The sequence below is a fragment of the Oncorhynchus kisutch genome, linkage group LG14, assembly GCF_002021735.2.
Source record: "Oncorhynchus kisutch isolate 150728-3 linkage group LG14, Okis_V2, whole genome shotgun sequence".
NCBI classification, from domain to species: Eukaryota; Metazoa; Chordata; class Actinopteri; order Salmoniformes; family Salmonidae; genus Oncorhynchus; species Oncorhynchus kisutch.
In genome coordinates, this window is record NC_034187.2 from 2,563,043 (window position 1) to 2,577,045 (window position 14,003).

The 14,003-nt window shown below is 43.4% G+C and overlaps 1 protein-coding gene across 2 annotated transcripts in view; it reads left to right on the forward strand.

The window, feature by feature from the left end:
- LOC109880867 (lysyl oxidase homolog 3B-like) overlaps positions 1-14,003 on the forward strand; it is a 53,719-nt gene that overhangs the window by 35,449 nt on the left and 4,267 nt on the right. For both annotated transcript variants that reach the window (XM_031787629.1, XM_031787630.1), the window contains exons 9-11: positions 5,071-5,241; positions 8,973-9,132; positions 10,234-10,477. In XM_031787629.1, coding sequence (XP_031643489.1) covers positions 5,071-5,241; positions 8,973-9,132; positions 10,234-10,477 — 575 coding nt within the window. The remainder of the gene's footprint in view (positions 1-5,070; positions 5,242-8,972; positions 9,133-10,233; positions 10,478-14,003) is intronic.

Below are 14,003 nucleotides of genomic sequence, written 5' to 3' on the forward strand. Positions count from 1 at the left end.
ATACAGTGTTTACCGTAATACAGTGTTTACCGTAATGCAGTGTTTACCGTAATAGTGTTTACAGTAAACAGTATTTCACAGTAATACAGTGTTTACAGTAATACAGTGTTTACCGTAATACAGTGTTTACCGTAATACAGTGTTTACAGTAATACAGTATTTACAGTAATACAGTGTTTACCGTAATACAGTGTTTACCGTAATACAGTGTTTACAGTAATACAGTGTTTACCGTAATACAGTGTTTACAGTAATACAGGGTTTACAGTAATACAGGGTTTACAGTAATACAGTGTTTACTGTAATACAGTGTTTACAGTAATACAGGGTTTACAGTAATACAGTGTTTACAGTAATACAGGGTTTACAGTAATACAGTGTTTACTGTAATACAGTGTTTACAGTAATACAGGGTTTACAGTAATACAGTGTTTACAGTAATACAGGGTTTACAGTAATACAGTGTTTACAGTAATACAGTGTTTACTGTAATACAGTGTTTACAGTAATACAGGGTTTACAGTAATACAGTGTTTACAGTAATACAGGGTTTACAGTAATACAGTGTTTACTGTAATACAGTGTTTACGGGACACGGGAACATTGCCTTTAAATTTAAAATGTAATATACTGTTGACTTTCAGCACTACAGATTGAATCTTGGCCTCAGTAAAAATGTAGTTAAGCAAATTTTTAAGTTTATTGATCAGCGATGTGTTGATAGATCCCTGATTGGGCAGAAATGCTGCAGTAATGTTCAATACAATGTTAGTAGTATTGTGATCAGAGATGTAAACCTGGATGCATCCTGACTATGTGATGTGTGTCATGATCACCTTTACTCTCATCAAACACATGCCTTTAACAATACATAACAATACATGCCTTTAACAATACATACCAATACATAACACTACATAACACTACATAACAATACATAACAATACATAACACTACATAACAATACATAACACTACATAACAATACATAACACTACATAACACTACATAACACTACATAACACTACATTACACTACATTACACTACATAACACTACATAACACTACATAACACTACATTACAATACATAACACTACATAACAATACATAACAATACATACCAATACATACCACTACATACCAATACATAACACTACATACCAATACATAACACTACATTACACTACATTACACTACATAACACTACATAACACTACATTACAATACATAACACTACATAACAATACATTACACTACATTACACTACATAACACTACATACCAATACATAACACTACATAACACTACATTACACTACATTACACTACATAACACTACATTACACTACATAACACTACATAACACTACATTACATAACACTACATAACAATACATATCAATACATAACAATACATACCAATACATAACACTACATGCCTTTAACAATACATACCAATACATAACAATACATTACAATACATAACACTACATACCACTACATAACACTACATGCCTTTAACAATACATACCAATACATAACACTACATAACACTACATAACACTACATAACAATACATACCAATACATAACAATACATAACACTACATAACAATACATAACAATACATAACACTACATAACACTACATAACACTACATTACACTACATTACACTACATACCACTACATTACAATACATAACACTACATAACAATACATATCAATACATAACAATACATACCAATACATAACAATACATACCAATACATGCCTTTAACAATACATAACAATACATAACAATACATTACAATACATGCCTTTAACAATACATAACAATACATACCAATACATGCCTTTAACAATACATAACAATACATAACACTACATAACACTACATAACACTACATAACAATACATAACACTACATTACAATACATACCGATACATAACACTACATAACACTACATAACAATACATGCCTTTAACACTACATAACACTACATAACACTACATAACACTACATAACAATACATAACACTACATTACAATACATAACACTGCATAACACTACATAACAATACATATCAATACATACCACTACATAACACTACATAACAATACATAACAATACATACCTTTAACAATACATATCAATACATACCAATACATAACAATACATAACACTACATAACAATACATAACAATACATAACACTACATAACAATACATAACACTACATAACACTACATAACAATACATAACACTACATAACACTACATAACACTACATAACAATACATAACACTACATAACACTACATAACAATACATAACACTACATAACACTACATAACAATACATAACACTACATAACACTACATAACAATACATAACACTACTTAACAATACATAACAAAGAGCTTCAATAACCCTTAACCTAACGTATAGCACCCAATTAGTCCTGTTCAACAGGGAATAGGGTTCTATAGGGCCCTGGTCTATAGTAGTGCACCATATAGGGAACAGGGTTCTATAGGGCTCTGGTCTATAGTAGTGCACCATATAGGGAACAGGGTTCTATAGGGCTCTGGTCTATAGTAGTGCACCATATAGGGAACAGGGTTCTATAGGGCTCTGGTCTATAGTAGTGCACCATATAGGGAACAGGGTTCTATAGGGCCCTGGTCTATAGTAGTGCACCATATAGGGAACAGGGTTCCATTTGAGATGCAGACATAGTATGTCTACACTCTTAGAAAACAAGATGCTACAGTGCATTCAGAAAGTATTCAGACCCCTTGACTTTTTGTACATTTTGTTACGTTACAGCCTTATTCTAAAATGGATTGAATTAATACAAATCTACACACAATAAACCATAATGACAAAGTGAAAACAGATTTTTAGAAATGTCAGCAAATGTAAAAAATGTCGTTTTTTTTACAGAAATGCCTTATATACATAGGTATTCAGACCCTTTGCTATGAGACTCAATATTGAGCTCAGGTACATCCTGTTTCCATTGATCATCCTTGAGATGTTTCTACAACTTCATTGGAGTCCACCTGTGGTAAATTAAATTGATTGGACATGATTTGGAAAGGTACACACCAATCCATACAAGGGACAAAAACCAAGCTATGAGGTCAAAGGAATTGTCCATAGAGCTCAGAGACAGGATTGTGTCGAGGCACAGATCTGAGGAAGGGTACCAAAAAAAAATTCTCCCAATAACACAGTGGCCTCCATCATTCTTAAATGGAAGAAGTTTGGAACCACCAAGGCTCTTCCTAGAGTTGAGCAATCGGGGGAGAAGTGCCTTGGTCAGGGAGGTGACCAAGAACCTGATGGTCTCTCTGACAGAGTTCCGGAGTTCCTCTGTGGAGATGGCAGAACCTTCCAGAAGGACAACCATCTCTGCAGCACTCCACCAATCAGGCCTGTATGGTAGTGGCCAGACGGAAGCCACTCCTCATTAAAAGGCAAATGACAGCCCACTTGGAGTTTGCCAAAAGGCACCTAAATTACTCTTAGACCATGAGAAACAAGATTCTCTGGTTTGATGAAACCAAGATTGAACTCTTTGGCCTGAATGCCAAGCGTCACATCTGGAGGAAACCTGGCACCATCCCTACGGTGAAGTATGGTGCTGGCAGCATCATGCTGTGGGGATGTTATGCAGTGTCAAGGACTGGGAGACTAGTCAGGATCGAGAGAAAGATAACAGAGCTAAATGCAGAGAGATCCTTGATGAAAACCTGCTCCAGAGCGCTCAGGACCTCAGACTGGTGTAACGATTCTCCTCTTCTTCTGACGAGGAGTAAGAGAGGTCGGACCAATGTGCAGCGTGGTAAGTGTCCATTTTAAAACTGAACACTACAAAAATACAAAATAACAACGTGAATGAACAAACGAAAATCGAAACATTCCCATGTGGTACAAACACAGACACAGGAAACAATCAGCCACCACTCAAAAGTGAAACCAGGCTGCCTAAGTATGGTTCTCAATCAGGGTCAACAATAAACAGCTGCCTCTGATTGAGAACCATACCAGGCCAAACACAGAAATCCCAAAACATAGAAAACGGAACATAGACAACCCACCCAACTCACGTCCTGACCATACTAAAACAAAGACAAAACAAAGGAACTAAGGTCAGAACGTGACAACTGGGGGCGAAGGTTCACCTTCCAACAGGACAACGACCCTAAGCACACAGCCAAGACAAACCAGGAGTGGCTTCAGGATAAGTCTCTGAATGTCCTTGAGTGGCCCAGCCAGAGCCTGGACTTGAACCCGATCGAACATCTCTGGAGAGACCTGAAAATAGCTGTGCAGCAACGCTCCCCATCCAACCTGACAGAGCTTGAGAGGATCTGCAGAGAATAATGGGTCTTAATACTTATGTAAATGGTATATTTTGAGAAAAAAACAACCTGTTATGGGCTATTGTATGTAGATTGATGAGGGAAAGAAACCCTTGAATCAATTCTAGAATAAGGCTGTAACTGTAACGGTTCTGTTGAAGGAGAGGAGGACCAAAAGGCAGCGTGGTTAGTGTTCAACATCTTTAATATAGACGATGAGCGAGAACAATGACTAACACCTGCCTCTGATTGAAAACCATATCAGGCCAAACATAGAAATAGACAAACTAGACATACAACATAGAATGCCCACTCAGCTCACGTCCTGACCAACGCTAAAACAAAGAAATCACAAAAGAACTATGGTCAGAACGTGACAGTGACGTAACAAAATGTGGAAAAAAAATCAAGGGGTCTGAATATTTTCCGAATGCACTGTATCTAGAACCTTTCCACAGAGGGTTCTACACGGAACCCAAAAGGGTTCTACCTAGAACCAAAAATGGTTCTACCTAGAACCAAAAAGGGTTCTACCTGGAACCAAAAAGGTTATCCTATGGGGACAGACGAAGAACCCTTTTGGTACCCTTTTTTCGAAGAGTGTGGCTAAATGTCCTGTATTCAGCCGGACCTTACTTCCCCCGTCTCCGCACTCCTACTCGTACACACCCGCCCTCTGCTTCCTAACCCGTCTGCCCCCCACAGATCCGCCTGACAGGGGGCCGTACGCGGTATGAGGGGCGGGTGGAGGTGCTGAGCACAGAGGCTAACGGGACCAGGAGCTGGGGCCTGATATGTGGAGGGGCCTGGGGCACCAAGGAGGCCATGGTGGCCTGCAGACAGCTGGGGCTAGGCTACGCTAACAACGGCCTGCAAGTAGGTCCATTAGCCATGCTAACTGCTTTTCCACTGCTAATATAATATGCTCAAACCAGGTTATAACCGTGGACTACAATTACCATGAATCTCCAACCTCACTTACCATGGCAACTATGGAACACACGTACATCCCCTCAACCAATCATGATATTACATGAATCCCCTCAACCAATCATGATAATACATGAATCCCCTCAACCAATCATGATATTACATGAATCCCCTCAACCAATCATGATATGACATGAATCCCCTCAACCAATCATGATATTACATGAATCCCCTCAACCAATCATGATAATACATGAATCCCCTCAACCAATCATGATATTACATGAATCCCCTCATGATGATGTAACGAATCAGACATGGTCCGCGGACCTCTCACTCGGGAACCACTGTCTTAACCATTAGACCAGTGGTATTCAGAGTTGGGATCACGCTGGGTCATTGCAGTGCGGTCGCCAAATTTTAAAACCAAAAATGCAGAGTACAGATCCTTTTATGGGACAATATGCAAACTCCATTCCATATTGAGAAAGATCATTTGAAAATAACATTTTCAAATGTATGTATTTGTTAACTCAATTTTGATAGGAGATAAGAAAAAATTGAGTCACCAGAAATTCTCGGGTAAAAAATTAGGTCCTCACTTAATAAGTTTGAATACCACTGGTTTATACTAAATCCCCCACCCCACCCCATTGCTGCGGGTGATGAGCCAACAGCCAACCATAACATACCAGGTGGCGACACCTCATTGGTTCTCCCTAACCACCAGGAAGGAACCAATGTGGCTCCCCCGCTCCATGACTCACCCTGACATGTTCATTCTGACATGTTATTCTATGAGTCTATGGACTAATCCCACAGCAGCAGCTGCATCAGCAAACCCCTGGCCCTCAAGGACTGACATGTTATTCTGTGAGACACTGGGCCCTCAAGGACTGACATGTTATTCTGTGAGACACTGGGCCCTCAAGGACTGACATGTTATTCTGTGAGACACTGGGCCCTCAAGGACTGACATGTTCTTCTATGAGACACTGGGCCCTCAAGGACTGACATGTTATTCTGTGAGACACTGGGCCCTCAAGGACTGACATGTTATTCTGTGAGACACTGGGCCCTCAAGGACTGACATGTTATTCTATGAGACACTGGGCCCTCAAGGACTGGCATTTGACATGTGCGCAGTGTTTCCCAACTCTGGTCCTCCAGAACCCCCAACACCAGGGTGTTGGGGGCTACTGGAGGACCAGGGTGTAGGGGTGTTGGGGGCTACTGGAGGACCAGGGTGTTGGGGGGCTACTGGAGGACCAGGGTGTTGGCGTGTTGGGGGGTACTGGAGGACCAGGGTGTTGGGGGGTACTGGAGGACCAGGGTGTTGGGGGCACTGGAGGACCAGGGTGTTGGGGGTACTGGAGGACCAGGGTGTTGGGGGTACTGGAGGACCAGGGTGTTGGGGGTACTGGAGGACCAGGGTGTTGGGGGTACTGGAGGACCAGGGTGTTGGGGTGTTGGGGGGTACTGGAGGACCAGGGTGTTGGGGTGTTGGGGGTACTGGAGGACCAGGGTGTTGGGGGGTACTGGAGGACCAGGGTGTTGGGGGTACTGGAGGACCAGGGTGTTGGGGGTACTGGAGGACCAGGGTGTTGGGGGTACTGGAAGACCAGGGTGTTGGGGGGAACTGGAGGACCAGGGAGTTGGGGGTACTGGAGGACCAGGGTGTTGAGGGTACTGGAGGACCAGGGTGTTGTGGGTACTGGAGGACCAGGGTGTTGGGGGGTACTGGAGGACCAGGGTGTTGTGGGGTACTGGAGGACCAGGGTGTTGAGGGTACTGGAGGACCAGGGTGTTGTGGGTACTGGAGGACCAGGGTGTTGGGGGGTACTGGAGGACCAGGGTGTTGTGGGTACTGGAGGACCAGGGTGTTGGGGGTACTGGAGGACCAGGGTGTTAGGGTGTTGGGGATCCTGGAGGACCAGGGTGTTGTGGGGTACTGGAGGACCAGGGTGTTGGGGGCTACTGGAGGACCAGGGTGTTGGGGGTACTGGAGAACCAGGGTGTTGGGGGTACTGGAGGACCAGGGTGTTGGGGGTACTGGAGGACCAGGGTGTTGGGGGTACTGGAGGACCAGGGTGTTGGGGGTACTGGAGGACCAGGGTGTTGGGGGTACTGGAGGACCAGGGTGTTGGGGGTACTGCAGGACCAGGGTGTTGGGGGTACTGGAGGACCAGAGTGTTGGGGGTACTGCAGGACCAGGGTGTTGGGGGTACTGGAGGACCAGAGTTGGGAAACACTGGATTAGAGGAAGCACAGACAGGCTACAGACAGGACATCTGATTGACGTCTCCTAGGGGATAAATCTGAGACGTAAATCCCCAGTGGAAATGCACAGAAAGGGGCCTATCACTGACTTCCCCTAGGGCCCTTCTGCAGGTGCGTATCGTGGGAGGCAGGACGTACTATGAGGGCCGTGTGGAGGTTCAGGTGGGGGCGCGGTGGGGCACAGTGTGCTCTGCAGGCTGGACCACTAAAGAGGCCATGGTAGCCTGCAGACAGCTAGGCCTGGGATACTCCATGCATGCCATCACTGTGAGTAAACACTGGGAGAAGAAGAAATGTAAATACTGCGGCTCATTCCTATGAGCCAAAGTATTCTACTCCCTTATCACCATATAGGGATATGTAGTTGTCTTACCTGACAGAGACTCACATCGGAGTTATCTTGTTGAAGGTAATAACGTCCAAGAAAAGAGAAACCGGCACACTGCTCTTTAATCAAGCTATGCTACCAGCAAGAGCAGCGTTCAGGTTTCTCTTTTCTTTAAAGCACAGAGAATAAAGTCAATAGTTCTCTGAGTTAAGGTATTCTACTGTACTGCCTTATCATAGTTGTAAGGTGTCTTTTAGTCAGAGGCTGAGCAAGTTGCTTTTCACAGGCAGATTGATGAGATGGGCAATTCATTTCATCAGTTGTTTATAAATTGTTGATCGTGCACAAATTTAAATGCATTTATTTGCCATAAATTAGCATGAATGCTAACCTAATTGACATACTGTATATCACTCCTCACCTCTCCAACTTGCTAGCTGATGTGTGGTGACCATTCTGGCACAAATGAGTTGCATCACTCAGGTGGGTGCTACACATTGGTGGTGGATGAGTTGGATGAGGAAGAGGTGAGTTTCCCCAGTACACAAGAAAAGTTTTATCTAGAACGGGGATGGGCAACTCCAGTCCTTAGGGGGCCAGAGTGTTGTCACTAGCAAACACAGCTGATTAAACTAATCACGTTCTAAATTGAAGATAAGTTAGTTGATATAATTAGTTGATTATTGGAGCCAGGTGTGTTAGACGGAGGATGGGGAAAAAAGAGGTGACGAAAGTTGCCCATCCTTGATGTAGAACATAAAAGGGCTCTTTGGCTGTCGCCATGGTTGAACCCATTGATGAATCCATTTCGGTTGCAGATAGAACCCTTTTCACAGAGGGTTCTATGTTCAAGTCAAACCGGGTTCTAACTGGAACCCACAACGGTCATTAGGAGGGTTCTTCCATGGGGACACCTAAAGAACCCTTTTGGATGTATTTGTTTCTATGTGTGTATTGCACTTTGAGTTACTGGCAAAAGCACTTTATAAATCAGAACCTCTTAATGTCTGTGCTCTGTTTGTGTGTTTTTTTGGTTATCCTGCCCCCCCCCCTCCCCCCCATCTCTAAGGAAACATGGTACTGGGACAGCAGTAACGTAACAGAGATGGTGATGAGTGGAGTGAAGTGTACAGGGAGCGAGATGTCTCTTAGCCACTGTCAGCATCACAAAACCGTCAGCTGTCAGCAGACAGCTGCTAAGTTCTCTGCTGGCGTCATCTGCTCAGAGAGTGAGTTACGCTGTTTATAAATGGACGTAACAGTGTTATGACACAATCGTAAGCGTTAGTAACACAGTAACAGAATCATAAACATGAATAAACCCTACGATTCTAGAGTGGGTGACCAGAATGCTCAACCAGTATGAGCTAGATATAGTATTGGCTTGTTATTATACATAGATACAGATATAGTATTGGCTTGTTATTATACATTGATACAGATATAGTATTGGTTTGTTATTACACATTGATACAGATATAGTATTGGTCTGTTATTGTACATTGATTCAGATATAGTATTGGTTTGTTATTACACATTGATACAGATATAGTATTGGTCTGTTATTATACATTGATACAGATATAGTATTGGTCTGTTATTATACATTGATACAGATATAGTATTGGTCTGTTATTATACATTGATACAGATATAGTATTGGTCTGTTATTATACATTGATACAGATATAGTATTGGTTTGTTTTTATACATTGATACAGATATAGTATTGGTCTGTTATTATACATTGATACAGATATAGTATTGGTCTGTTATTTTACAATGTAATCACCTGACATAGAAGGAACTAAAATTGAGCTGGAAACTACATGTTGACGATTTGACTGTTACTACCCTCTTCTTCTCTCTTCTCCTCCTCTTCCTCCTCTCCTCCTCTCCTCCCCCTCTCCTCTTCCTATCTCCTCTCCTCCTCTCCTCCTCTCCTCCTCTCCTCTCCTCCCCCTCTCCTCTTCCTATCTCCTCTCCTCCTCTCCTCCCCCTCTCCTCTTCCCTCATCTCCTCTCCTCTTCATCCATCCTCTCCCCTTCTCCTCTCCTCCCCCTCCTCTTCCTATCTCCTCTTCCCTCGTCTCCCATCCTCTTCCTCTCCTCCCCCTCTCCTCTTCCCTCATCTCCTCTCCTCCTCCTCTCCTCCTCTCTCCTCTTCCCTCATCTCCTCTCCTCCTCTCTCCTCTTCCCTCATCTCCTCCCCCTCTCCTCTTCCCTCGTCTTCCATCCTCCTCCTCTCCTCCCCCTCTCTTCTTCCCTCATGTCCTTTCCTCCTCCTCTCCTCCTCTGTCCTCCTCCCCCTCTCCTCCTCTCTCCTCCCAGCTGCGTCTGACCTGGTCCTGAATGCTCCCCTGGTCCAGCAGTCCGTGTACATTGAGGACCGCCCGCTCCACATGTTGTACTGCGCAGCGGAGGAGAACTGTCTGTCTAAGTCTGCTGCTAGTGCTAACTGGCCCTACGGACACCGCCGCCTGCTACGGTTCTCCTCTCAGATCCACAACATCGGACGGGCCGACTTCAGGCCCAAGGCTGGACGCCACTCCTGGGTCTGGCACGCCTGTCACGGGTAACTATGGCAACCTAGTCATCTAGCGCAGTGGTTCCCAAACTTTTTATAGTCCCGTACCCCTTCAAACATTCAACCTCCAGCTGTACCCCCTCTAGCACCAGGGTCAGCGCACTCTCAAATGTTGTTTATTTGCCATCATTGTAATCCTGCCACACACACTATACAATACATTTATTAAACATAAGAATGAGTGTGAGTTTTTGTCACCACCCGGCTCGTGCAAAGTATAGGACCAGGGCACAAATAATAATATAATAATAATAATTTAGCTCTTTATTTAACCATCTTACATGTAAAACCTTATTTGTTCATCGGAAATGGTGAATAACTCACCACAGGTTAATGAGAAGGGTGTGAATAACTCACCACAGGTTAATGAGAAGGGTGTGAATAACTCACCACAGGTTAATGAGAAGGGTGTGAATAACTCACCACAGGTTAATGAGAAGGGTGTGAATAACTCACCACAGGTTAATGAGAAGGGTGTGAATAACTCACCACAGGTTAATGAGAAGGGTGTGAATAACTCACCACAGGTTAATGAGAAGGGTGTGAATAACTCACCACAGGTTAATGAGAAGGGTGTGAATAACTCACCACAGGTTAATGAGAAGGGTGTGAATAACTCCCCACAGGTTAATGAGAAGGGTGTGAATAACTCCCCACAGGTTAATGAGAAGGGTGTGAATAACTCCCCACAGGTTAATGAGAAGGGTGTGAATAACTCACCACAGGTTAATGAGAAGGGTGTGAATAGCTCACCACAGGTTAATGAGAAGGGTGTGAATAGCTCACCACAGGTTAATGAGAAGGGTGTGAATAACTCACCACAGGTTAATGAGAAGGGTGTGAATAACTCCCCACAGGTTAATGAGAAGGGTGTGAATAGCTCACCACAGGTTAATGAGAAGGGTGTGAATAACTCACCACAGGTTAATGAGAAGGGTGTGAATAACTCCCCACAGGTTAATGAGAAGGGTGTGAATAACTCCCCACAGGTTAATGAGAGGGGTGTGAATAACTCCCCACAGGTTAATGAGAAGGGTGTGAATAACTCACCACAGGTTAATGAGAAGGGTGTGAATAGCTCACCACAGGTTAATGAGAAGGGTGTGAATAGCTCACCACAGGTTAATGAGAAGGGTGTGAATAGCTCACCACAGGTTAATGAGAAGGGTGTGAATAACTCACCACAGGTTAATGAGAAGGGTGTGAATAACTCCCCACAGGTTAATGAGAAGGGTGTGAATAGCTCACCACAGGTTAATGAGAAGGGTGTGAATAACTCACCACAGGTTAATGAGAAGGGTGTGAATAACTCCCCACAGGTTAATGAGAAGGGTGTGAATAACTCACCACAGGTTAATGAGAAGGGTGTGAATAGCTCACCACAGGTTAATGAGAAGGGTGTGAATAGCTCACCACAGGTTAATGAGAAGGGTGTGAATAACTCACCACAGGTTAATGAGAAGGGTGTGAATAACTCACCACAGGTTAATGAGAAGGGTGTGAATAACTCACCACAGGTTAATGAGAAGGGTGTGAATAACTCACCACAGGTTAATGAGAAGGGTGTGAATAACTCACCACAGGTTAATGAGAAGGGTGTGAATAACTCACCACAGGTTAATGAGAAGGGTGTGAATAACTCACCACAGGTTAATGAGAAGGGTGTGAATAACTCACCACAGGTTAATGAGAAGGGTGTGAATAACTCACCACAGGTTAATGAGAAGGGTGTGAATAACTCACCACAGGTTAATGAGAAGGGTGTGAATAACTCACCACAGGTTAATGAGAAGGGTGTGAATAACTCACCACAGGTTAATGAGAAGGGTGTGAATAACTCACCACAGGTTAATGAGAAGGGTGTGAATAACTCACCACAGGTTAATGAGAAGGGTGTGAATAACTCACCACAGGTTAATGAGAAGGGTGTGAATAACTCACCACAGGTTAATGAGAAGGGTGTGAATAACTCCCCACAGGTTAATGAGAAGGGTGTGAATAACTCCCCACAGGTTAATGAGAAGGGTGTGAATAACTCCCCACAGGTTAATGAGAAGGGTGTGAATAACTCCCCACAGGTTAATGAGAAGGGTGTGAATAACTCCCCACAGGTTAATGAGAAGGGTGTGAATAACTCACCACAGGTTAATGAGAAGGGTGTGAATAGCTCACCACAGGTTAATGAGAAGGGTGTGAATAGCTCACCACAGGTTAATGAGAAGGGTGTGAATAACTCACCACAGGTTAATGAGAAGGGTGTGAATAACTCACCACAGGTTAATGAGAAGGGTGTGAATAACTCACCACAGGTTAATGAGAAGGGTGTGAATAACTCACCACAGGTTAATGAGAAGGGTGTGAATAACTCACCACAGGTTAATGAGAAGGGTGTGAATAACTCACCACAGGTTAATGAGAAGGGTGTGAATAACTCACCACAGGTTAATGAGAAGGGTGTGAATAACTCACCACAGGTTAATGAGAAGGGTGTGAATAACTCACCACAGGTTAATGAGAAGGGTGTGAATAACTCACCACAGGTTAATGAGAAGGGTGTGAATAACTCACCACAGGTTAATGAGAAGGGTGTGAATAACTCCCCACAGGTTAATGAGAAGGGTGTGAATAACTCACCACGGGTTAATGAGAAGGGTGTGAATAACTCACCACAGGTTAATGAGAAGGGTGTGAATAACTCACCACAGGTTAATGAGAAGGGTGTGAATAACTCACCACAGGTTAATGAGAAGGGTGTGAATAACTCACCACAGGTTAATGAGAATGGTGTGAATAACTCCCCACAGGTTAATGAGAAGGGTGTGAATAACTCACCACAGGTTAATGAGAAGGGTGTGAATAACTCACCACAGGTTAATGAGAAGGGTGTGAATAACTCACCACAGGTTAATGAGAAGGGTGTGAATAACTCACCACAGGTTAATGAGAAGGGTGTGAATAACTCACCACAGGTTAATGAGAAGGGTGTGAATAACTCACCACAGGTTAATTAGAAGGGTGTGCTTTAAAGGATGCACATAACTCTGCAATGTTGGGTTGTATTGGAGAGAGTCTCAGTCTTAAATCATTTTCCACACACAGTCTGAGCCTGTATTTAGTTTTCATGCTAGTGAGGTTCGAGAATCCACTCTCACATAGGTACGTGGTTACAAAGGGCATCAGTGTCTTAACAGCTCGATTTGCCAAGGCAGGATACTCTGAGTACAGCCCTATCCAGAAATCTGGCAGTGGCTTCTGATTAAATTAGATTTTTACAGAACCGCTTGTTGCAATTTCGATGAGGCTCCCTTGTTCAGATATTGTTAAGGAATGACAGGTATGACAGATATGACAGGTATGACAGGTATGACAGATATGACAGGTATGACAGGTATGACAGGTATGACAGGTATGACAGGTATGACAGGTATGACAGATATGACAGGTATAACAGGTATGACAGGTATGACAGGTATGACAGGTATGACAGATATGACAGGTATGACAGATATGACAG